This window comes from Rhinoderma darwinii, chromosome 1 (genome assembly GCF_050947455.1).
Source record: "Rhinoderma darwinii isolate aRhiDar2 chromosome 1, aRhiDar2.hap1, whole genome shotgun sequence".
Classification (NCBI taxonomy): Eukaryota; Metazoa; Chordata; class Amphibia; order Anura; family Rhinodermatidae; genus Rhinoderma; species Rhinoderma darwinii.
The window spans coordinates 279592474-279619636 of record NC_134687.1 but is presented as its reverse complement, the minus strand read 5'-3'; the positions used below and the strand labels follow the sequence as shown (position 1 = coordinate 279619636).

The 27163-nt window shown below is 42.9% G+C and overlaps 1 protein-coding gene across 1 annotated transcript in view; it reads left to right on the top strand.

Annotated features, from left to right (window-relative positions):
* The first annotated feature begins 1467 nt into the window (after positions 1-1467).
* The window catches only part of DOT1L (DOT1 like histone lysine methyltransferase), a 218476-nt gene continuing 192780 nt past the window's right edge, over positions 1468-27163 (top strand). The window contains exon 1 of the mRNA XM_075864436.1: positions 1468-1965. Coding sequence (XP_075720551.1) covers positions 1885-1965 — 81 coding nt within the window. The 5' untranslated portion in view covers positions 1468-1884. The remainder of the gene's footprint in view (positions 1966-27163) is intronic.

Sequence of the window (27163 nt, the reverse complement as noted above, 5' to 3'; positions counted from 1 at the left end):
TGGCTGGATCATCCTAATCCGGTTGTTCCTGGGCTGGGGTATCCTGGGTGCTCTCCTCCACCCCTCTACTCTCCTCTCCTCCGAGATAAGTATTGGAAAAAATATATATTTGCAATATATTCCACGTTTTTAAAACCAATTTGAATTTTTGGGTGAACAGATATGGTCTTTTTTTCGGACAGAGCAGAACCACTTTTCCCTATGGGTATGTGCACACGATAGCAGGCATTTACGTCTGAAAAGGCAGACTGTTTTCAGGAGAAAACAGCTGCCTCGTTTCAGCCGTAATTGCTCCTCCTCGCTTTTTGCGAGGCTTCTCTGACGCCCGTAATCTTGAGCTGCTCTTCATTGAGTTCAATGAAGAACGGCTCAAATTACGTCTGAAAGAAGTGTCCTGCACTTCTTTTGACGAGGCTGTATTTTTACGCGTCGTCGTTTGACAGCTGTCAAACGACGACGCGTAAATGACAGGTTGTCTGCACAGTACGTCGGCAAACCCATTCAAATGAATGGGCAGATGTTTGCCGACGTATTGTAGCCCTATTTTCAGACGTAAAACTAGGCATAATACGCCTCGTTTACGTCCGAAAATAGGTCGTGTGAACCCAGCCTTTACGTGTCATCGCACGTCTATATTGGCCAGTATACCTTGATATCATCCACTGTTTATATATATATATATATATATATATATATAGAGTTGTCTGATGGGTGAGGGTCTATTATACAGAAAAACCTGCGGAACATGACAGTAATGTATAAAGGAGGCACCTATATAAAATATTGTAAAGCTAGGGGCACTACTATGGTTGCACTTACCAATTTTTCATTTTTCGGCAGGCCTCGCACCGGACCACTGCTGCAATCATGCCTTTTACTACGGCCTCCTATCATGCATCTTTCTTGATGCGATCATGGTACGCATCCACCCTGGTATCCCATAACTCTGGCCTCTCCTGTACCAAGGTTATGAGTTTTCCCACATCAATGGCAATCTGTCTGGATAGTACAATCAGCCTCCAACTTCTTCACGCTGGTCTGCAAGTGATTTCTGGTTTTCATTTTTTCCCCCCATATTTCGCTGGCAACTGGTGTTTGAGAAACACACAGCACACGGATTTCATCCGTGTTTTTCACGCAACCATTGACTTCAATAGGCGCGTTTGATCCGCAAACACAGACAAAAACAGTACATGCAGCAAGTTTTGTTCAACAGACACGCACTCAGTGAAAAATCACGGATGTGTGACTAGCTGCATTGGATGGCATTGTCATGGGGTCTGTTGTTTATACCTTGAAAAGAAACGTATCTAAACAGTATCCACTAAAGCCAGACGTGAAACATTAGCGTTACCCGCGCTTAGGGGAAGACGCATAATTTTCTGTACACAGACAGGCGTCGAATACACCCTACTTAATGACTTGGAGCAGTCCACAAGCCGCTAGCAGATGGGGTGACCCGTATGCCAGAGCACTGAATAGGGTTCATAACTGCTCCCGGGTGTATGTGCTTATCCACAGGCAGAGCGCTGTGGCTCTCCTTTCTATCTTCGTCAGCCTGGGCTACTCTTCCCTTCCCGCCTATTACCCTCTCATTTGAGGCTAAGGGGCCATATGAGGACACCCCGCTGTATTATTTTGTCCGCTATCTCTAGGCGTACACCTTAAACGCCCCACCTCCCCCCCTCCCTGTACACGGTGGTTTGGCCCGGCCTTCAGCTCATTGTTGCTTGGCGCCGGGTCCAAGATGGCGCTGTGAAGCTACCGAGTGTGAAGAGTAGTGAGACCCTGGACCGGCGGGGAGAGCGTGTTTAGTAGTAACTGTAGTAGAAATCACCATTTTTGTACATAGCTGTCGGATTTGGATTAGTATGCTCTCAGAACATGGGCGAGAAGCTGGAACTCAGGCTCAAGTCGCCGGTGGGAGCCGAGCCTTCCATCTACCCGTGGCCGTTGCCTGTCTACGTGAGTTCGGGGATTATCATTGTGGGGGAGGCCGCAATGGAAATGGCAGCCTTGGTTGTTCGGGTTTATTTGCGTAGCTTTGTTCGCTTGCTGGGTATACACGTGTGTATTTATAGCTGTTCCTTTCATCCACATAGGGATTAAGCTCCGTACCTCGGCTGGACACGTTTGTTATTATGTAGACGTGATATACAACGGATTTCTAGTTAAACCGTTTTCCTCATGTACTAGCCTGGCATTCATCGTGTGATCAGCCAGTGTAAATATTTGTAACATTTTCTGAACAGAACCCCCTATTTTCAGAATGGTATGTTCTTAATTATCTGGGGCCGTAATCTGCTTGACCTTTGCCCTGTTTGATTGTCAGTAAACTGCTGTGAAGTATCGGGAGAGTTGTGACGAGAGTTTAGACCTGGGTGCTGCTAATTCTCTCGTTATGATGTGTGTAATGTATATGTGGTGAAGATTATTACAATTCTAGATATCACATGCATGTGTCAGCCTCCTCATGACTCATGGAAGTTCCTGGATACATATTTTGGTAAGTTCTGGATGTTGTGTCCACTTGTAATGTTGGCCAGTGACCATAATTGCTTTATAAGATATTTTCTAGAATGAGTTCCACATAGTATTGAGTGTCAAGCAGTTTTGGATACTCGAATGTTAATAGTTATTTTGGTTTGTAGGTTATTCTCAATTGCAGCCTCATTCCAGACATCATTTCTACGTCTCCTGTCAGTGACTTTGAAGCCAACTCTATTTTTATCCATTCCCGCCTCCAGCTCGCGAAGGGTTAATAAGGCCATGGCTTGCTATTGGCTGGGGGAAAAAAACCGAGTGTTTACCCGCTCGACAGCAACAGTTGCTCCCCCTTCTTCTCCCCAACCTTCCCACAGGCCCTGTGTGTGGTAATGCTTTAAAGGGCCAGACAGAAACTGCTGCAAAAACCAGTATTTGTAACACTTTGATGTGTAGGGTACACTTAAGCCGTAATAGAAATGTCAAATTTGTGCTCCGTTTTCTCAAAACGTCTGCTATATACGGTGCAGTTTTCCAGACGTAAAGTTATTCTTTTAGTTTGGCTATAGGCATTTCTGCAACAATTTAGAGATTATTGAAGCGTTAAGGACCGGCAACGTTATGGTTGTCGTGGCGCAAATGTTATTGGTTAAGGTTTCGGAGTCAAAAATCTTGTTCTGTTAGGGCAGATTTGGTTTGTTTTTGTTGCCTCTTTTTTTAACCCCTTAATGACCAAGCACACTCAATGGGGCTTAATTCTACAGCATCATTAAAAAAAAAAATGGCTTTGCAGAATAGCGGTACAGCCGCAGAGCGCTATGTATGCAATCGAGGAAGCGGCAGTGCTGTTAACTCTGGATCCGAGCAATCATGTGATTGCTGCGACAACGGTCATGTGACTTTACGCAGAACCCTGAATGTAGCAGCTGTCACATGGTCAGGACTGTTTTCCCCTGTAACTTGGGCTGCTTTGACTGCTCCAGTTACAGGGAGCTATTTAGTTAAACGTGTACCTGACACTTCAGAATAAGCTGTCGTGTGTACATGAGGAATAACACTGTTTCTGACTATTATGACTTGTATTATGCATTTTTCTTGGATCCGTTTTACCCTCTGCCTGGCTCAATCGCTAATTCTGAGTTTCTCTGTGCTAGTGGGGGAGCTTAACGGTTATAATGTCTTCTATACACTTCGAGAAGAGGAGAATCCTGCTCTCTTATCTCCTATCTAAAATATATATACACATGCATACACACTACCGCAACATGGGGAACTTCATACAGCAATAAAGTGTAGCTGAGAATCCAGCACTGGGGTGACATAGAAATCTTACCAGCAGCCTATATCTTTTTCTCTACTCCATCCTTCTGGTCTCCCCTCTCCATAGACTTGAATTGGCAGGCAGTGAAGAGACCACACATACACACTTTCTGCTGTGGGTTTGTAACTAGGGACTAATTTTGCTTGAAAACGGGGTGGACAGCAGATTATAGAAGAGGAGACGCCTACTGGCAGTAACATCTTACATAATTTGTGTGAATAAAATGTCTCATCAGTGTTTCTAGTCATCATTTTCGATTTCCTTAGCAACTGGACGTGAAATATGGATGTCATCTGTGTGTTGTCTGTTATTTTCATGCTTAATTGACCTCAATATACGAGTCGTGTTCACAAAAACAGACCAGAATAGGACATGCGGTAAGTTTCTTGCGATGGAAACCCGCACCGTGAAATAACACGGATGTGTAAATAGCCCTATTGAATTTTGTTTAACCAATAGACTTCAACGGGCGAGTCTGATCCACAAAACACGGATGTGTGAATAGCCCCTTTGAATTGCATTGGTCCGCGTGCTGTGAGTTATTTAAATGGACGGCACATTGACGTGAAATACTTTAGTGTGAATAAAGACTAAATGGTTGACAAAAAATGGATATATATATCTATATGGCTGAACTATAAAGCTTCATCTATTACAAAAATTGTTTGTCTAGTCATTAAAGGTGTTTTCCCATCAGGGACGTTTATGGCATAACCACAGGATATGTCTTATGCCGGCCTCACCTCTGAGACCTGCACCTATCTCTAGAACGGGGGCCCCCTAAACCCTGTTCTACTGTTCTGTGCTCTGGCTGACTCTTGACCATGAAGAAGAAAATAGCGTGGCTCACTGAGCTACGCGGTTTCCGTAAGTCCTATAGAACTGAATGATGGTTACGTAAGCAGCATAGCATGCGAGCTACGCTGTTTTCGTAACTGCCATTCACTACTATGGGAGCTGAGCGACGCTGATTTCTTCATGGTCAGAAATCACACCCTTCAGCTGCAACACAAAGCAGTAGGACAGGGTTTAGGGGGCCCTATTCTATGGATAGTTGCATGTCCCAGGGGTGGGACCCGCATCTATCTGACACTTATGACATATCCTGTGGATATGCCATAAATGTCCTTGATGGGGAAAACCCGCTTAAAGAGGCTCTGTCACCACATTATAAGTGGCCTATCTTGTACATAATGTGATTGGCGTTCTAATGTAGATAAGTGTTTTTTATTTAGATAAACGATCATTTTTGACGGAGTTATGACTTATTTTAGCTTTATGCTAATGAGTTTCTCAATGACTAACTGGGCGTGTTTTACTTTCTGACCAAGTGGGCGTTGTGGAGAGAAGTGTATGACGCTGACCAATCAGCGTCACACACTACTCCCCATTAATTTACACTGCAGCATCGTGTTCTTACTAGAACACGATGTGCAGCCACATACATACACATTAATGTTAATCAAGTGTCCTGACCATGAATAGACCTCACTTCCAGCCAACTCACAGAGACGCTACAGAAGTGTTAGGATTCTGAATACACATCACGTCCTGGCTGGAGGTAATAATAATAATAATAATCTTTATTTATATAGCGCCAACATATTACGCAGCACTTTACAATTTAGAGGGAACATTGTACAGACAATATCAGACATTACATAGTGACAAAGTTCATTTACAATTCAAACCTGGGGAGTGAGGACCCTGCTCGCAAGAGCTTACAATCTATGAGGACATAAGGGAGACACAAAGTGTAACAGTGTTTGTTCTGTACAATGGTCCGGCCATTTTTATACACATGCGGTGGTAACATAAAGCTGCATGAGCCGGTCACCAGCCACTATCCGTGTATGACGGACATGAAGAGAAGGAGTGTGAGGGAATCTTATTCTGATGACTAATCTAAATGGAGGGCCATGGAAAGGAGTCAGATTAGGGAATGTTATAGGCCTGTCTAAATAGATGTGTTTTCAGGGCACGTTTAAAACTGTGGATAATGGGAATTAATCTGATTGTCTGGGGTAGCACATTCCAGAGGACGGGTGCAGCACGAGAGAAATCCTGGAGACGGTAGTGGGAGGTTCGGATTATGGAGGATTTTAATCTAAGGTCGTTGGCAGAACGTAGAGCCCGAGTAGGGTGGTAGACAGAGATGAGGGAGGAGATGTAAGGAGGTGCAGCACTGTGGAGAGCTTTGTGGGTGAGAGTAATAAGTTTGAATTTTATTCGGAAGGGGATGGGCAACCAGTGCAGTAACTGGCACAGATTAGAGGCGTTGGTGTAGCGGTTGGTCATAAAGATGAGCCTGGCTGCTGCATTGAGGATAGATTGGAGAGGGGAGAGTTTAGTGAGTGGAAGACCGACTAGTAATGAGTTACAGTAGTCAAGACGAGAGTGAATCAGAGCAACAATGAGAGTTTTGGCAGTTTCCTCCGTAAGAAAAGAGCGCATTCTGGAGATGTTTTTGAGGTGAAAATGACAGGAGCGTGAAAGTGATTGTATGTGAGGAGTAAAGGAAAGATCTGAGTCAAAAATAACCCCGAGACAGCGGGCGTGCTGCTTAGGAGTGATGATAGTGCCACACACAGAGATGGAGACATCAGGTTTAGGGAGGTTAGTAGATGGTGGGAACACAAGGAGCTCAGTTTTAGAAAGATTCAGTTTCAGATAGAGAGAGGACATGATGTTAGAGACAGCGGACAGACAATCACTGGTGTTCTGTATTAGAGCAGGGGTGATGTCACGGGAAGAGGTATATAATTGGGTGTCATCAGCGTAGAGATGGTACTGGAAGCCAAATCTGCTGATGGTTTGTCCAATAGGAGCTGTGTAGAGAGAAAAGAGGAGCGGACCTAGGACTGATCCCTGAGGAACCCCGATATCAAGGGGAAGAGGAGAAGAGGTGGAACCAGCAAATGACACACTGAACGAGCGGTCAGAGAGATAGGAGGAAAACCAAGAGAGAGCCGCGTCCTTGAGGCCAATAGAGTGGAGCATGTTAAGTAGGAGTTTGTGGTCTACAGTGTCAAAGGCTGCAGAGAGATCCAAAAGAATCAGGAGAGAGGATTTACCGTCCGATTTAGCCGCCAAGAGATCATTTGAGACTTTAGTAAGGGCAGTTTCTGTGGAGTGTAGAGTGCGGAAACCAGATTGTAAGGGGTCAAGAATGGAGTTAGCAGAGAGATAGCGGATAAGGCGAGAGTAGACCAAGCGTTCCAGGAGTTTAGAGATGAAGGGCAGATTAGAGACTGGTCGGTAGTTGGCAGCGCTGGATGGGTCAAGTGTTGGTTTTTTCAATAATGGGTTTATAATGGCATGTTTAAAAGCGGAGGGAAAGATACCAGAGGAAAGAGAGAGGTTAAATATTTTAGTGAGGTGACTAGTGACAGCTGGGGAGAGGGACTGGAGGAGGTGTGAGGGGACAGGATCACTAGGGCAGGTAGTAGGACGAGAAGAAGAGAGGAGCCTCGAGACTTCTTCTTCAGTTATTGGGTCAAATGCTGAGAGTGAATAAGAGGGAGTGCGGGGGGGAAGGGGATCGATGTTACTAGGGGACTGGGAGATAATATCATGCCGGATGTTGTCAATTTTAACTTTAAAATAATTGGCCAGGTCTTCAGCACTGAGATCTGTGATTGGCGTCTGCACTTTAGGACTAAGGAGGGAGTGAAAAGTATCAAAGAGGCGTTTTGGATTATTAGATAGTGTGGAGATGAGAGAAGTGAAGTAGACTTGTTTGGCGCGGTGAAGGGCAGAGTTGTAAGTTTTGAGCATAAATTTGTAATGGAGGAAATCTGCATCCAAATGCGATTTTCTCCACAGTCGTTCGGCACATCTCAAGCACCGGTGAAGAAAGCGGGATTGAGGCGTGTGCCAGGGTTGTCGTCGTCTTTGTCGGGTGGTTCGGAGTGTAGGGGGGGCTGCTTCATCCAATGCATTTTTGAGAGTGTTATTATAAAGTTTGGCAGCCAGATTGGGACAGGAGAGGGAAGAGATAGGGGACAATGAGGACTGTAGACGGTCTATGAGTTTCACAGTGTTAATGACATGTAGATTTCTGTATGTCTGATACGTAGGGATGACCTGAGGAGGCAGAGAATATTTGATAGTAAAGCAGAGAAGATTGTGGTCAGAAAGCGGGAGAGGAGAGTTAATAAAGTCAGAAACTGAGCAGAGCCGGAAGAAGACCAGGTCAAGTGAATGCCCCTCCTCATGTGTAGGAGAGTTAGTAAGTTGTGACAGACCGAGGGACGAGGTTAAAGATAGAAACTGGGAGGCAGATGAGGAGATTGGGTTATCAATGGGGATGTTGAAGTCACCCATGATGAGAGTGGGTGTTTCAGAGGATAGAAATTGTGGAAGCCAGGCAGCAAAATGATCCAGGAATTGGCGGGGTGAGCCCGGTGGGCGGTAGACAACTGCCACTCGGAGGGGAAAAGGGTGAAAGAGTCTGAGGGTGTGGACTTCAAAAGAGGGAAATGTGAGTGAGGGGACCGGGGGAATGACCTGGAAAGTGCAGTGTGGGGAAAGAAGTATACCTACTCCTCCACACTGCCTGTTCTCAGGTCTGGAGGCATGAGAGAACTGGAGACCACCATAAGATAGAGCAGCAGGGGAAGCAGTGTCAGACAGGTGTAGCCATGTTTCTGTAAGAGCCAGAAGGTTGAGAGAGTTAGAAAGGAATAAGTCATGAATAAAGGGGAGTTTGTTGCACACGGAGCGAGAGTTCCAGAGAGCACAGTTAAAAGAGACAGGAGAAGACATACAAGGAATGGCAAGAAGATTTGCAGGGTTTCTATGTGTGGCAGGTAAGTGGTTGAGCTTGGCAGAAGAAAAGGGAGGGCCAGGGTTGGGAGAGATGTCCCCTGCAGCTAATAGCAGGAGAATGGAGAGAGACAGCAGATGGTTCTGTGATTTATGAGAGCGTTTTTTATGTTGGGCAGTGGGATGAGATGGGTTAAGTTGACTGAGGAAAGTGAATAGTGAATGGGAGCTGTACATGGGCGAGGCCAGGAGAGAGGGACTGATGTAGACTGTTTTTGGGCAAGTCTTAAATGGGCGATAGGATTGAAAACCAAGAGCAGCTATAATGATGAGAGCGGTGGCAAACATGTTTGTTTACAGATAGTTAGAAATCTAATATTGAGAGCGTGGGCTAGTTTGTCTGGTTTGGTAATGCAGCTTACCTGTCACTGACCCTGTGCAACTGCCATGTATAACTGCCAGGACACTTTGACAGTATGACACTTAGACAGAGATGACTTCTGCCGTCAGGACACTGCAGTAACGTTATAGTGTGTGTATGTGGCTGCACATAGCGATATCGCTATATCGCTATGTGCAGTGTAAATGAATGGAGAGAAGTGTATGATGCTGATTAGTCACTGATTGGTCAGCGTCATACACTTCTCTCCACAATGCCCACTTGGCCAAAAAGTAAAACACGCCCAGTGTCCATTAAGAAACTCATTAGCATAAAGCTAATATAGATCATAACGCTGTCAAAAATTATCCTTTTCTTAATAAAAAAACTCTGCTGTAATCTACATTACAGCGCCGATCACATTATGTACAAGAAAGGCCACTTGTAATGTGGTGACAGAGCCTCTTTACTAAAAAAAAAAAAATACTTGCAGTATTAATGGGTTAAAGACCAAACTAGTGCTGAATCGTAAACCGAGGAAAATACTTATATATGTGCACTGTGGATCAAGGCATAAATGGTTTCTCAGTTTTATGTAAATAGTAAAGATTCACTGTTTCAACAAACTCACTGTTGTAAAGATCACGATGCAAATACACAGTCAAGTCACATTAACATCCAGAGTAACTGCCGTGACAGCACGGACAGTAGCTAGACAGGCTGGGAGTGACTCAATAAGGTGCTGATAGGTTGTCTCTGGTATCTGGAGCCATGCTGACTGCAGTGCCTCCCACGTCTTCTGGAGGGTGCGTGGGGGAGGATCCATAGAGCGAACAAGACAATAGAGGTGGTCCCACAGATGCTCAATAGGATTTAAGTCTGGCGAATTAGGGGGCCAGGGCACGTGGTGCTCCGCAGTTTCCACGGTTCCATCTGTTATTACCAATGGTGCCATTTGTTCACTCACGATGCACTTTCAATACAACAGCACGTGAACCGTTCACAAACTGCGCTGTTTGAGAAATACTGCAACCCTTGGCCCAAAAGGCAATAATCATCCTATTTGCAACTCTGATCGCCCCTTTTACCCATGGCAGCAACGAGTGATAAGTGTTGAGACAGCCTATCACACACCTCATATGCCCACTACACTTCACTTACTTCATGGGCTATGCCCTGCCGGAGTCTAAAGAGGTAGGAGGTGGTCATGATAATCTGACTTGACGGTGTATAAGTGTATGTTCACACGTAGCGAATACGCTGAAGATTTTCCATCCGAATTTGTAGAACAAAGATCTGCAGCGTATTACTGTAGCAGCAAAGTGAATGAGATTTGAAGAAATCTCATCCCTGCATTGCGGGAAAAAAACCTCAAAGAAGATAGTCATAAATTTAAGCTGCAGTGCAGATTTTAAATCCGTGTATTCTAAAAGTCAATTTATGTTGCGATTCGCTGCAGATATTTCCCATTGAGATCAATGGGGAAGTAGGAAAATTCCACCACAAATGGCATTGTTGCGGAAATTGCTGTGTTTACGCACTAAGTTTCTGGAATTTTCTTTTTTTTAAAGTCTTCCCTCTCATGGTTCTCCATTGGAAATGCTTCTCTGCTATTCTGGGTAGTCTGGACACAGGCAGCCTCCTGTAATGACGTTTCATAACATGTGACCGCTGCAGCCAATCATAGGCCGTAGCTGTCACGTGTGATGAAATGTCTTCACAGAAGGCAAGCTGTACAGAGACCAGCTGATGCAGTACGGGTGTGTTGCTATGCAAGAGTCCGGAGAGGTGAGATTATTATTATTTTCAGTTCACTGCTTTCTGAAGTCTTCAATCTGGCTGAAGATCCGCATATGATCTGGTGTGAATATTCAGCCATATTTCTTTGCATTTTCTGGGTCAGATACACTAGACTTTTCCAGGTTCATACGTATGGCTGTATTACGGCTCCATTTTGGATTGGGCTGCCATAGTTTCAGGAGTCTTCTACTGTGCTTCTGTATGCCTCTATCTTTCTACGAAGGCATACAGAGGTTTTTCCTGTCGGATTGTATAGAATCGTGGCGTGCTCTCTCACACCGTATGCATCGGAGCATTCTAAACAATTAGCTAGTGTTAAACGGGCAACAAGTGTGTGTGTGTGCAACATGTAGAAATGAAAAATGGTTGGCACTGCCTTAGCTTGCAATGTCACAGACTCTGTGCTTCAGCTTGCTGGGACCTGTAGTTCGAAAGCCTTTGTCTGGCGGTGCTCAGTGCATGTTGAAGTTAGTTTCAGTAAATGACAACATGTAGAAAATAAGACCGCACGGCACTCGCCATTTGAAAAGGTTTCTCTTTATTCCAAGATTGAGGCAGGCAACACGGGATTCAAAAGACCAAAGGTCTTTTGAATCCTGTGTTGCCTGCCTCAATCTTGGAATAAAGAGAAACCTTTTGCAAATGGTGAGTGCCGTGCGGTCTTATTTTCTACATGTACAACCAGGGGCACATACTGTTTCAGGGCAAGTGGAAGTAAGAGGGTGAGGGTCCCTTGTTTGAAGGACTGGTGGCATCAATGGGTGTGGTGTATTGCTTGTTGCACTGAAGTTTTGCTATAGGAAAGTGTGTATTTGAGCACTTACCCCATTGAGAGCTAATCAAAGGATTGCCTACCTCTAATGAGCTATTTCTGGTTATTGTGAAATACAGAATAAATATGCCATAAAATTCATGTGAGACGCCTTTCCTAATTTTTAAGTCTCTTCCACACTCCTCTATTTGTCAACCTTAGTCCTGTTTTGTGGAAAGTTATCTACAGATTTGTCATTTCTCTAACCTAACCCCAAAACGGATTTTCCGCAATGAAATCCGTTGGTGGATAATCTGCGGTGTTTACGTGTGAACATACCCTTTTATTTTAGCAGAGAGGTTTTTAGAAATTGTGTGACAGCGAAAATGACAGCACAGCATGATCTCGTGAGATTGTGCTGTGATTACATCCCACAGAAACTTTACCCAAGTGTCGGGAGTGTGAATAGACATCGCATCCTGGCTGGAGGCAATGTCTATTAACTCTCTAGACACTTTGGTAAAGTTAATGTAAGTGTTTGTGACCGCACAGCGTGATCTCTGCCGTGCACTCGTGCCATTGACCCCGATTGGGTGCCCATGGTGTCATACGCCTTGTGTGTTCCAGAATTTTGTTTCCGCGACGAGCATCTAAATCCGCATCAAGAGGTTTAGGGAGGAGGGCACTTTTTTTTTTTCTCATTTTCTCAGAGGGATTACTCCTTTTGAAATTTATTTTGGGGCCTGCTTTTGAACATGAGTGTGGTGAAGAAACCCACGATTAGGTGCTACTGGAGATCTGCAGTCCTGTACAATACCCCTATGTATAGGGCAGTAATGACCAGGCAGAATTTTGAAACGATACTGCGCTTCCTTCATTTCTGTGGCAATCTTTGCCCACCTTGCGGTGACTCTAGCCATGACAGGCTTTTTAAAATTAGGCCACTTTTAAATACTTTAAATAGTAAGCTTGTGCAGACATATACCTCTGAAAACAATATTGCCTAGGATGAGTTTGTGGTCCTTTTTTCCAGGGCCGGCTTCAACTCCTACAATATTTGCCAAGTAAGAGGGCCTGTTTCGGGTTAAAAAATTATAAATTGTGTGTGCCTCGGGCCACACTACAAAATTCAGTGTATAAAGGGAAAGGCACCCAAATTGTCCCTCCAGAATGCCCCCTTAACTCAACAATTAGTAGAAAAATTGTATGGGACCTTTTGCACCCTCTTTTGGATAAGGGGTACCATTTATATATTAGTTTTTATTGTAGTGTACCCCTCTTCAGATGCCTGTCTCAAAAAACAAACTGTGGCCTATGGCACCATACACTGCATCATAAAGGCCTACCAAAGTCCCTGGTCAACAATAAATTAAAAGCTTGGGAAATCTGGAGACTTTGTAATGAGGACTTGCTGCTTGTCAAGTTTCGTGACCAGATATGTCCTCATGATCACATCCATTCACCCAGACAACGGCAGCCCCATTCCTGTACACTGGACAAGTAGTACTGTCCGTAAGCCTGTTTGTATACAGGACTGCAATAAATGTAAGGGTAAGGTGGACCTTGCAGACAAGGTGCTGCAGCCCTACAATGCTGTTTGGGTATCCCGGATACGGTATAAAAAAAACTTGCAGTTCACCTCATTCAAGTGTCCCTACAGTGGCTATAACCGGTCTACACACCCCTGTTAACCCCTTGAGGACCAAGCTCAATTTGGCCTTGAGGACCAGACCCATTTTTTCAAATCTGACGTGTCACTTTATGTGGTAATAACTGAGGAATGCTTTTACCTATCCAATTGATTCTGAGATAGTTTTCTCGTGACATATTGTACTTTATGTTAGTGAAAAAATTTGGTCGATAAATTCATTGCTGATTTGTGAAAAACACGAAAATTTTGAAGAAATCATGATTTTTCCAATTTTAAATGTATCTGCTTGTAAAACAGATAGTAATACCACACAAAATAGTTACTAATTAACATTTCCCATATGTCTACTTTGTTTGCATCGTTTTTTGAACACCTTTTTATTTTTCTAGGACGTTACAAGGCTTAGAACTTTAGCAGCAATTTCTCATATTTTAAAGAAAATATCAAAAAGCTATTTTTTTTCAGGGACGAGTTCAGTTCTGAAGTGGTTTTGAGGGCCCTATATATTAGAAACCACCATAAAACACCCCATTTTGAAAACTGCACCCCTCAAAGTATTCAAAACAGCATTCAGAAAGTGTTTCAAGCCTTTAGGCGTTTTACCGGAATTGAAGGAATATAGAGCTGAAATTTTCAAATTTCAGTTTTTTTTTCTTTACAAAATTCATATGTAATAAAAAAAAAAATCAGTACCACAGAAGGTTTTACCTGAGAAACGCATCTCAATATTTATTGCCCAGGTTCTGTAGTTTTTAGAAATATCCCACATGTGGCCCTAGTCTGCTAATGGACTGAAACACAGGCCTCCGAAGCAAAGGAGCACCTCGTGGATTTTGGGGCCTCCTTTTTTTAGAATATATCTTAGGCACCTTGTCAGGTTTGAAGAGGTCTTGTGGTGCCAAAACAGTGGAAACCACCAAAAGTGACCCCATTTTTTTAAACTACACCCCTCAGGGAATTTATCTAGGTGTGCATTTTGGGGTGTGTCTATAGTTAGCATTTTCACCCCACAGGTATTTTGCTATATTTATTGGAGTTAGTCTGTGATGATGAAAAGAGACCCCTTTTTTTTGGGAAAAAAAGGATTTTTCTAATTTTTATAAGGAATAAAGGAGAAAAAGCACCGCAACATTTGTAAATCAATTTCTCCTGATTACGGTAATACCCCATATGTGGTAATAAACTGCTGTTTGGACCCACGGCAGGGCTCAGAAGGGACGGAGCACCACTTGGATTTTGCAGCACAGATTTTGCTGAATTGGTTTCTGGGGGCCATGTCGCATTTGCAGAGTCTCTGAAGTACCAGTATAGTAGAAATTCCCCAGGTGTGATCCCAATTTGGAGACTATACCCCTGAAATAATTAAATTAGAGGTGTAGTGAGCATTTTGAGCCCTGTTGAGCTGTTTTATATATTTTATTAGAATTGGGCCGTGAAAATGAAAAAATATTTTTTTTCCAATAACCTGTAGATTTAGCTCATAATTTTTCATTTCCACAAGGAATACAGGAGACAAAACACCCCAAAATGTTACACAATTTCTCCTGAGTAGGGAAATACTCCATATGTGGTTATAAGCTGCTATTTGTAGATTTTACAAAATTTGTTTTTGACGCCATGTTGCATTGCGCTGAGGTACCAGTTCAGTGAAAACTCCCGAGAAGTTACCTATTTAGGAAACTAGACCCCTCAAGGAATTCATCTAGTAGTGTAGTGAGCATTTTGACCCTAAAGGTTTTGCAGAAATTAGTGCACAGTGGATGTTTCAGATTGAAAATTGCCATTTTCCACAGATATGCTATTTCAGTACCCAATGTTTTGTGCCCAGCTTGTACCACTGGAGACATACACCCCATAAATTGTTAAGCGCTTCTCCAGAGTATGGTAATACCCCATATGTGGTCATAAACGGCTATTTGGGCACACTGTCAGGCCCAGAAGGAGCGCCATTTGGCTTTTGGAGCGCAGATTTTGCTTGGTGGTAGTTTTGTTTAGTGTTTTACTGGTGTTTCAGTTTATAATGTGGGGGTAGATGTAAGCTGGGCGGAGTGCATCGTGGTAGATGTAAGCTGGGCGGAGGGCATCGGGGTAGATGTAAGCTGGGCGGAGGGCATCGGGGTAGATGTAAGCTGGGCGGAGGGCATCGGGTCATAGGATGATGTTTTAATGGGGTAAATGAATAATAAAATTATCCATGGATAGTGACGTACGCTTTGAACCAATCCTTTATGCACAGGCCGGATTTTTGGGTGCAGGAGTCACTCTTCTAAAGGATGTCTGTGGTATTGTACAAAATATCCGCACTCCAGCATTGCCTAATCTTTGACTAATTCACTAGCCCCATATGTAGCACAGACACCAAAATGTCAGTTTCCGCTACATTTACAGGGTCTACCAGTGGGGGCTGCAAATGATGACGTGGGATTTTAGGTGAAGAACTGCTGCACATATAAATTAGTTTGGGCCGTTGTTTTGCATTATTGCGTTCCGAGAGTCATAACTTTTTTTATTTTTCCGTTGGCGAGCTGTGTGAGTGCTTGATTTTCATGGGACGAGCTGTAGTTTTTTATTAGTATCATTTTGGGGAACATGTGATAATTAGATCAGTTTTTATTACATTTTTTGTGAGGTGAGGAGACCAAAAAACAGATTCTCTCGCTGTTTTTTTTTTTTTTATAATTTAACGGCGTTCTGTGCGGTATAAACAACATGTTTACTTTTATTCTGCGGTTCGATACGATTATGGCAATACCAAATTTATATAGATTTTTTTTATGTTTTACTACTTTTACACAATAAAAACACTTTTTTATAAATAAAATAATGTTTTAGTGTCACCATATCCTGAGACCCATAACTTTTTTTTTTTTTTTTGTCGATGGAGTCGTGTGAGGGCTTGTTTTTTGCGTGACACTGTAGTTTTTATTGGTACCGTGTTTGGGTACGTGCGACTTTTTGATCACTTTTTATTCCATTTTTTTGGAAACAACGTGACCAAAAAAGGAAATTCTGCCGTTTGTTTTTTTTTTTTTTTTTTACGGTGTTCACCGTGCGGGATAAATAATGATATTTTTTTTTAGGTCAGGCCGATACGAACACAGCGATACCTATTATGTCTCTTTTTTTTCTCTAATTATAAAGGGCTTGATCAGGGAAACGGGGTGATTATTGTTTTTATTACGTAAAACTTATTTTATCTAAAACTTTTTTTTTTTACGCATACTAGGGTACTGGAAGATCTGATCTTCTGATCCCCTGTACAATACACTGCACTACATATGTATGTACTTGTGTAGTGCAGTGTATTGTAACTGTCATTTTACAACTGACCGTTGAGCCTATTACATCCTGCCTTGGGCAGGACCTAATAGGCTCCCGTACCTGGCAACCGGGAAGCCGTTGCCAGGCTTCCTGGTTGCCATTGCAACCATCAGAACGCTGCGTTTTTTTGCCGGGGGGGGGGGGGCAACGGGGTACAGAGGGAGCCCCCTCCCTCTGTGTCAATCACTTAAATGCCGCTGTCGCTATTGACAGCAGCAATTAAGGGGTTAACCAGAGATAAACGTGAGATGTCAGCTGTATATTCCAGCCGACACCCGATGAAGATGGAGCGCGCACAGCTCCTGTGCCCGCTTCATCCTCAGGGTGTTACTATACGCCCATTTGCGGGAAAAGGTTAAGAAAAAAAATATTATTTTCTCTGATCTCCTCACGGATCTCACAGAAATGAGGAGATCCGAGAAAGTGACAGGAGCTCTCTCCTGTAGACGACGTCACAGGCGGCTGTGATTGGTCAGTCTCTGAAGACTGACCAATCACAGCAATAGCCGGCATGGGGGCCTGCTGATTGGTCCCCAGGCTGGTAACAGAGATGGTTAGCTGTCAATGACAGTTGCCGTCGCTGTGTTATCACTGTGATTTCACATAGTGACCGTTTATTCCTGCTCCGCAATAGTACTGCGCAGGTCCGTTTCAATGAGCGGCATGTGCCGTACTATCGCGGAGCAGGTACGCAACGGGTTAAAATGGCAGGTTTTTGTCATGTTACAAGATGAACCATTTCTAAGCTTTTTCTACCTTTAATGTGACCCATAATCTGTACAATTCCATTGTAAAAACAAACTGAAATCAGTTAGAGGGGAAAAATAAAATTAAAAACCTAAAGTAATGTGGTTGCTTAAGTGTGAACACCCTCTTATTATTGGAGATGTGGTTGTGCTCAGAATTAGCCAATCACATTCAAAATCATGTTACATAGTAGTCCGTACACATCTGCCATTATTTAACTGGTTTCCGACCGCTGGCTGTATTTTTACGGCCAGCGGTCAGGGTCCTTAAAACCCTAGCCATAGACTTTTTACGGCTCGGGTTTAAACTTGCTGCCCGCGCGATCGGGCAGCTGAATGTCGGGTCTCCGTCTGTCACTGACTGCCGGGGACCCTGAGGAGAGGATAGAAGCTGCTTCTGTCTTCTCCGATGTCTTTTTACACAGCGCTCAATGAATGCTGTGTATAGGAATAGAGACAGCAGCAGCGGCGGCGCTCTCTCTATTCCTCCCGGTGATCATGTGACTGGTCACATGATCGCCGGGTGCCGTTTCTGACAGACTGCTGCTGGGTCTTACTAGACCCAGCACAGCCCAGTTAGTGACAATCGTCACTATGAGATGACTGATATCCCCTGTAACTGGGACTGCTGTGCAGCTCCAGTTACAGTGGAAAAACATGGTGTAAAAGAAAGAAAAAAAATATATAAAGTTCCCCAAAGGTTTTTTTTTTTGACCTTTTGAGGGACAGACCATGGTAATAAAAAAAAATAGTAAAGAAGTGCAAAAAAAAATTAATAATAATACACATAAAATACCCACCCCAAAAAAAAAAGGTCCCCCCCCCACCAATCATTGTAACGCTAGCGCTGACCCAATTACCCTAATATAGACATGTAATATATTAAAATTTACGGTAAACAATGACTATTACAAATAAAAGGTCTATTTTTGGGTAAAACTGTTATTACCAAAAAAAAAATAGCTGAAACTTAAAAAAGCTTATTTTTTTTACTGTTTTCAAACTATATGAATAAAAATGCTAAAATAGCAAAAAAGGTGTGTATAAAAACGATAAAAAAAAGAAACCTGCATTGTCTACGGAATAAAACGTCGCAAAAATCACGTCGTTAGCTCAACAAATAAAAAAGTTAGAGCCATTTAACGAACACGTGCTAAAAATGGCTAAACGGTGTCTGGCCCTGAAGGTGCAAAAAAGCCCAGTCCTGAACTGGTTAAAGTGATTCTGAGTAACCTTATATAAAGTTCAGCTGTTCTATTAGGATTTTCCTGACATTTTCTTTGTTACATGTGATGGCTAAAGCGCTTACAACACATAAAAGGGATCCGATTTGTTGAAAGGCATCAGTCAGGAGAAGGATACCAAATAATTTCCAAGGCATTAGATCTACCATGGAACACAGTGAAGATGGTCATCAAGAAGTGGATTACATTTGGCACAACAGTGACATTACCAAGAACTGGATGTCCCTCAAAAGTTGATGAAAAAACAAGAAAATTGGTTCGGGAGGCTACCACGTGGCCTACAGTAACCATAAAGGAGCTGCAGGACTTTCTGGCTGCGTAGTGCATGTGACAACAATCTCCTGTTTTCTTCATATGTTTGGGCTGTGGGGTAGGGTGGAAAGACAGACTGCTTTTCTAACAAAGAAAATCATCCAAGCTCGGCTTTGTTTTGCAAAAACCTGCATGAAGTCTCCCAAAAGCATGTGGGAAAACGTGTTCTGGTCTGACGAGACCCAGGTTGAACTTTTTGGCCATAATTACAAAAGGTACGTTGGTCGCAAAGCCAACACTGCACATCACCAGAAGAGCACTGTACACACAGTGAAGCATGGTGGAGGCAGCATTATGCTTTGGGCTGTTTTTCTGCAGCTGGAACTGGGGCTAAAGTTAAGGTGGAGGGAATTATGAACAGTTTCAAATATCAGTCAACATTGGCACAAAACCTGCAGGCTTCTGCTAAAAAGCTTGAAGATAAAGAGGAATTTCACCTTTCAGCACGACAACGACCCAAAGCATACCTCCAAATCAACAAAAGAACTGCTTCACCAGAAGATGATCCACGTTTTGGAATGGCCGTTCCCATTTAACGTCTGTGGGGTGACCTGAAGAGGACTGTACACAGGAGATGCCCTCGCAATCTGACAGATTTGGAGGCTTTTGCAAGGTTGAGTGGGAAACCATTGCCAATATAAGATATGCCATGCTAATAGACTTCTACCCAAAAAGACTGAACGCTGCCATAAAGTCAAGGGGTAATTCAACAAAGTGTTAGTTAACCCGTTAGTGACCGCCAATATGCCTTTTAACGGCGGCCACTAACGGGCCTTATTCTGATGCATATGCCTTTTTACGGCACTGCATCAGGATAAGTAAACAGAGCAGGGAGCCGTCAAATCTCCCTGCTCTCAACTGCCAGAGGCGTCCCTGCTCTGCCGTGTGAGATCGATATTCGTATCGATCTCACCCGTTTAACCCCTCAGATGCGGTTCTCAATAGCGTGCACCGCATCTGAGTGGTTTTGAAGAGAGGGAGGGTGCTCCCTCTCTCCCACCGACACCCGGCGATACGATAGCCGAGTGTCTGTGTCTCCAATAGCAGCCGGGGGCATAATAAAGGCCCCCAGGTCTGCCTGGAGCGAACGCCTGCTAGATCATGCCGGAGGCATGACCTACAGATACAAAAGTATTGCAGTGTATTATAATAGCGATAGGAGAATCTCATATTAAAGTCCCCTAGTGGGACTAGTAAAAAAGTTTAAAAAAAGTTTAATAAAGTTAATTAAAAAAAGAAATGAAAAACCCACTTTTTCCCCTACAAAATGCTTTACTATTAAAAAAACAAAATAGAGTAAAAAAGTTACGCATATTTGGTATCGCCGCGTTCGTAACAACTCCCACTATAAATCTATTACATTATTTAACATTGGCACAAAAATGTTTACAGTCAACGCCGTAAACATTTTTATAAAAAACTATGGGAAAATTGCTGTTTTCTGTGAATCCTGACTTAAAAAAAAATGTGATAAATAGTGATCAAAAAGTCGCATCTAGTCCAAAATGGTACCAATTAAAATGACAAGTCTTCCCGCAAAAAAAAGCCCTCATACAATTGCATCGGCGGAACAATAAAAAAGTTATGGCTCTTCAAATATGGAGACACAAAAACAAATAATTTTGAAAAAAAAGCGTTTTTTCTGTGTAAAAGTAGTAAAACATACAAAAACTATACAAATTTGGTATCGTTGCAATCGTAACAACCCACTGAATAAAGTTATTGTGTTATTTATATCACACTGTAAACGGCGTAGATTTAAAGGGAATGTGTTGCCAGAAAAACATGTTTTTTTTTTAAAAAATTAAACATTTAGTGTGTGGGTGATTAAACACTGTTCAAATTTTTTTTATTTTTTTGCACGAGTCCAGGTAATATTATAAATTATTTCTAATTTATAATACTACCCATTTTTGGTCACTAGATGGCGCTGTTCCCAAAATTGCAGCATTGCAACATTGGGTTAAAAGCCCTCGCTCTAGTGAGCTCTCAGCATCCCCCCCTCCTTTATCCTGGCTAGTGCCGGGATAAACGAGGGGTTTGAACGATGTAACCTCCTACACTGTGTGTCGCCATTTTTTGAGCTAACCCACAGTGTAGTAGGTTTACATACAGTAGTAAACACACACAAACACGAACATACATTGAAATCTCTTACCTGCTCCTGCCGCCGCGGCTCCCTCCGGCCCGTCCGCTCCGTTTGCTGCCGCTGGTGCAAGTGCACAAATCCGGAAGCCGCGACCGGAAGTAGTAATATTACTGTCCGGCCGCGACTTCCGGTCCACAGGAAAATGGCGCCGGACGGCGCCAATTTCGAATAGGACTGTGTGGGAGCGGCGCATGCGCAGTTCCCACACAGACGCCGTACACTGCAGTCAATGGGACGGGAGCCGTTCGCAGTCCCTATGGGACTGTGGCTGCCGTATTCCATGTCTGTGTGTGTCGTTAATCGACACACACAGAAATGGAACAAAAAATGGCAGCCCCCATAGGGAAGAAAAAGTGTAAAAATAAGAAAAAGTAAAACACAAACACACAAATGAATATAAACGTTTTTAATAAAGCACTAACATCTTTAACATATAAAAAAATAATTTGTGATGACACTGTTCCTTTAAGACCCGAAAAAGAGAGGCGAAATTTCAGGTTTTTTTTTCTATTCCCCCCCCCCCCCCCAAAAAGTTAATAAGAGTTAATCAATAAATAATATGTACCTCAAAATGGTGCTGTTTAAAAATATAACTTGTCCCGCAAAAAACAAGACCTTATACAGCTATGTCGACGCAAAAATAAAAACGTTATAGCTCTTGGAATGTGACGATGGAAAAATGTAAAAAATGGCTTGGTCATTAAGGTCTAAAATAGGCTGGTCATTAAGGGGTTAAAGGGTGTGCAGATTTATGCAACCACATACTTTTTGTTTATTTTTCCACCGTAAAAGATTTTTATTTTTTTTCAATTACCGATTATGGGTCATGTTTTAAAGGTGAATATAGTTCCGAAATGAAAAATCTTGTACTGATTCTGTAACATGACTGACTGGGGTGTGTAGACTTTTTATATCCACTGTATATAATTTGTCATTTTTAAAAAAGTGGGGAAGCAGGGATCCTATATTATCAAGAAAAAGCTACTAAAATCTTTAATTTGGAGACCAAGCCCACGGGAGGGGTAGGGGTTTCCCTCATCAAGAAAAGCCATCAGTACTGTCCCAGGACAACATTTTCCATCCGACGCGCCCCCTACTGACAAAAAAAGCTGACCCCCCCCCCCCACCCCAAAAAAAGAGCTGTCGCGTATGTTCTAGGAATGACGTGAAAGTAGTTACCAATGTGACACCTGCCCAGAGAAGCCAGTGCTCTCATCAGAGAATGTTTACCCACATATAAATTGGATTACAAGGAACTCAAAGGCCCCACACGGCCGTGCCCGTAATTACAAGCTGCGATTACGGGCACGGCCAGCCACGGACAGCTGCCTGCAATTTCGACCCGTGCTCCCATACATAGGGAGCATGGCCCGTAAGAAGCAAACGATCGGACATGTCCTATCTTTTGCGGTACACTTCTATGGCACGTATCCGTAGCGATACGGAAAGGTGTCCGGCAAATATAACCGAGTGGGCCCGTAATTGGGGACCGTATTGCGGTCTGCTATTACGGAGAATTTTTATTGTCGTGTGCATGGGGCCAAAAAAAACAAAAAACTCTCTACCTAGATAAATAGCATTCAAAAAAGACCCCCTGCCAAAAAAAAAAAAAATTGTAAAAAAATCTCATTACACCCCTAAATGAATAAGTTAAGCCCAATGCACACGACAGTGTTTTTGCGGCTACGGGTGAATTGCGGTCTCATTAACTTCTATGGGCCCATGCACACGACCGTGGTCTCAACGGTCCGTGCATTGCCCAGGAGCCTGGACCGCAGAAAGATAGGACATGTCTTATTACGGCCGTGTTTTGTGGTCCAGGCTCATATAAATGAATGCAAACGCCCATGTGCACGCCCTGCGATTTGTGGGCGGCCCGCGGGTGATTCTGCGGCTGTCTGAGCCGAAAATCACGGCCGTGCACACCGTTTCGGTCGTGTGCATGAGGCCTTAGGGATTAGTAGTTTTCAAAATGGGATCATTACTGAGGTTGTTACATGGTTCTGCCAGCTAAAATTCCTTACAGGCGAGGAGTGGGGCTTATAAATAATTTTAGCTTGAATTATTGTCCTGAAGCCCATCCGGGGTTCCTTTCATTTTGGGTCCCACCATGTTGCTAGGCAATGGATTACTTCCTAAGTGGGGTTGTTTTTGAAAACAGTAGTACGATATATGTTGGGGTTCATTTCCTCAGTTTCATGTACTGTGTACGAAAAATATGTCTTATAAATGATGCATTTATGAAAAAAAAACCAAATTTTTTTTATATGTTCTTTGCATTAGTTCCTGTAAGCTCATCACTACTCCCCTAGATGAATACCTTAGGGGGTGTAGCTTTCAAAATGGGGTCACTTGGGGTTGTTAAATCCTTCAGCCAGCTCAAAACCTTTGTCAACAAGGAGTGGGGCCTATAAGTAATTCAAGCTAAAACTATGTCCTGAACCTCCTGTCATTTTGGGCCCCACCATGTTACCCGGCAATGAATTGCATTACGTCCTAAGTGGGAGTATTTTTGAGAACGGTAGAAGCAGCACCATAAATGTTGGGTTGCATTTCCTCAGTTTGATGTACTGGATATGAAAAATGTGCTATAAATGACGCATTTGTGAAAAAAATCTAAATGTGAATTTTTACGCTTTTTGCCTTAATTCCGGCAAAAAATAACTGTGCGTTGAAAATTCTTACTTTACCCCCTGTTAAAAATCTCGAACGGTTTTAGTCTTTGAAATAAGTGTTTTTTTGGGTGGTTTCTTATGTTCTCGATCCGCTGAGCCTCTGCAAACCTTGATTGGTGCTTGAAAAAAGATGTCTACTTTATAATTCTCAAATTGTAAAATGTCATTTTGTTAAAAAAAAAAAACATTGCTGTCAAAACAAAGATATGGAAATATAGATTTCTAAACACATTTGTACAGTATATACATGTTTGTGAAATATTATACTTCGAATATGAAAAGGCTTTTTTTTTTTTTTTTAACTTGTGTTTTTAATTTTAAAAAAAATGTTTCGGCCTATTTTTACCACTAATATGAAGTACAAAATGTGATAGTCAGAATTACTTGAATATGAAAAACCTTTACAGAGTTATCATTTTACCACTGGCTTCCACATCCAGGACCTTCCTCCATATCCCGCCCGATGACCTGTATTCGCCAATAGAAGCTCGCAGGTTCTTCATTCTTGGCCTTACTGACATTTTACATTGGGTTTCCAGAACAATCCAGCCCGTACCATATCAAGGACATAGGGCAGCACGGTGGCTCAGTGGTTAGCACTGTTCCTTGCAGCGCTGGTGTCCTGGGTTCAAATCCAACCAAGGACAACAAGGACTGCATGGCGTTTGTATGTTCTCCCTGTGTTTGGATGGGTTTCCTCCAGGTACTCTGGTTTCTTCCCACACCCCGAAAACATACGGGAATTTAGATTGTGAGCCCCAATGGGGACAGTAAAAGAGGACCTCTGTCATAGTTATGTATGATGCTAGGAGTCCCTGCCTCGCTGCAGGACAACTGTCCCATACTGTAATCATGTTTTCAGTACGCGACAGTAGTTCCACTCCTAGCGTCGTACATCACTATGATGCTAGGAGCCCGGCTCCCTGCAGTGTGTCCGGCCCGGGACTTGCGGCCGAAATACGTTTCGTCCTTTACGGACCGAACATGCTCGTGTGTTGCAAATGGCCTAATGCTTCTGTTGCAAATGCAAAAAGTGTTAACTTTGTTAACTTTCCATAAGGTTTCAGGTTTTTTTCGCGGAAAAAAGTGGAACCTTGCGAAATGGAAACCAACTGAAGTTAATGGTAATGTAAATGGAAGTTATGGTTTCCGTTTGCCATTCATGAGTCGTCCCCCCCCCCCCCCCCAACGACAAGGAGAACCCTTGAAAGATAGGGTGACTGTGAACACGCCCTAAGGGCTTGTCCACCCGCATCGGAATTGCGTGTTTTCCGTCTGGAATTGCGGACAGAAAACACGCAGCAGAATACAGTAGCTTCAAAGTGGGTGAGATTTAACAAATCTCATCCACACGCTGCATAACCTTTCCGAGCAGAGATTGACCTGTGGTTTGAATTTTCACATTTCAGCATGTTCATTCCTGCTGCGGAAAGTGGACTGGATTGCTGCGTTTTTCAGAGGAGATGTCACCATCTCCCAACACTGAAGAATACACCGCAAAACCCTCACCATTTTCTGCAGCAAAAAAAAATGCAGGAAATGGTGCGGTTTTTCTTCAATAGAATGTCTGCTAGTTTTAACGGAAATGCTGCAGTAATTTTCTGTAATCAGGTCTCCAGCACGGGACCGTTTTTCTGCAGCAAGGCAAGGACTCGGCATCGTACATAACTATGTTGTTAGTAGTATTCCTCCCTGCACTGTGTTCGGTCTGGGAAATACTGCCGACATTCAGTGTGTATCAAGGTCTGAACACGCTCGTGTGTGGGAAGCCTAAGTTTGAGTAATCTAAGCAAAGTCTATACAGTAACTTTAGTGTTTCCTTGGCGACCATATAGTGTATATATAATGACGTAAACTTATCACCCAGTTTTTGCTACTAGTGTTTATTTCTATGGAAAGAGAACTACATAGGGATTTTATACTGACAGGTAACTTTTTGTGTGATTAAAATATTTGTGTACTGAATGTCTATAAACACTTTAAAGGGATTATCCAACGAAAAAAAAGACCATCTAAAACGCAATGAAACTTAATTCTACTTCGTCCCGTTGCTTTTAAATTAAAAAATTGTGACAATTTTATTTCTTACCTAAGCCATTTGGGTGCCCACACTGCTGCTCAACTTCCTTCTATGAGGCGGGACAGAGTCTTTCATCACACGCTGAAAGTCCAAGTCCCGGCAGCCTCCGTTTTCCACCGCACTGCTTCATTCTTTGCCTTTAAGACTCTGCATGCTCTCCTGGGGAACGCAGCGATTGGGTATGCAGACCTGACCGCCAGCTGTACTTGGTTATACTGCTAAGCCACACCCACATGTTGGTGTAGGGACATCATCGCATGACCACTAGAGGCTGGCAGTCTTTGTTCAGTCCCTTGCTGTCACATGATCGGCGACAAGCCGACACCTACAAGAGAAGGCGGGACTTAGTCTGGTGGGGCTGCGACTCCACACAGAAAGAAACTACAGAACTTCCTGTGCCACGTGACTGACGTCTCCATCGGCGCGATGGGGCAAGTTTTATAAAACTTTTTAGGCCCCATGCACACGACTGTGCCTGTAATTATAATAGGAGCATGGACCGGCCATGCCCATAAACTATAGGAGCACGGCCCGTGAAATTAAAAAAAAAAAATAGGACGCCCTTATTTTTTCGGCAGGTTTCTACGGCACGGACACCCTCCCATAGACATACGGGAAGGTGTCCGTCGGCCATAGAAATGAATGGGCTCGTAATTACGGGCGATTTTACCGTTGTGTGCATGGGGCCTTAGTAAGTGCAGTATTTTTCAGAGATAAACCTATTAGTAAAATAACAAAATCCCCCTTGATTACCCCTTTAAGGTTTCAATTAAGACCATCAAAAAACGCTTCCAAAAAACGCTGGCGTTCTTAAAAGGTAACATGCGTTATTAATGAAGTTTTTTTTAATGTGGTATCATTTTCTTTTTTTTTTTTTTTTCCCCCTGGTTTTTCTTTTTTGGAGACCTATAGGAAAAATGCCATACCCAGAGAATGCTGCATTTTGGGGAAAAAAGCTCCACTGTCCACAAAATGCTACAAAGCAAAATTTTGCTGCTAGTGCATTTAAAATGTTACTATAGACTATAATGTAACATCTGGCCGCACACAAAAAAAGCACCACAGAGCGCCGTTAAAAAAAAATTAAAATAAAAAAAAATATAAAAAATAAATTAAAAAAAGCTACAAATTGCGGTGAGTGAATCCAGCCTAATGGTGCCGAACCCACTGATACAATGTGTGTCGGGGCCATCCGATTTTCTCCCGACAGCAGATGTCAGGAAAATAAAGGATCAGGCATATTGTCTTGGGCAACAGCTAATCGCTTTTTTGTTTTTTACCATTCCACCCCACAAAGATTTTTTACATTATATGTTACAATAAATGGTGTGATGAAAAAAACAAGCCCTCATACGGCTGTATCGCTAAAAAGTTATGGCTTTTGGAAGGTGGGGGAGGAAAAAACAAGTGAAAATCCGAAAAATGGCAGAAGGAAAGGGTTTAGCTGTTTGGTGAAGTTAAAACTTGGTGTGACTATCAGAGA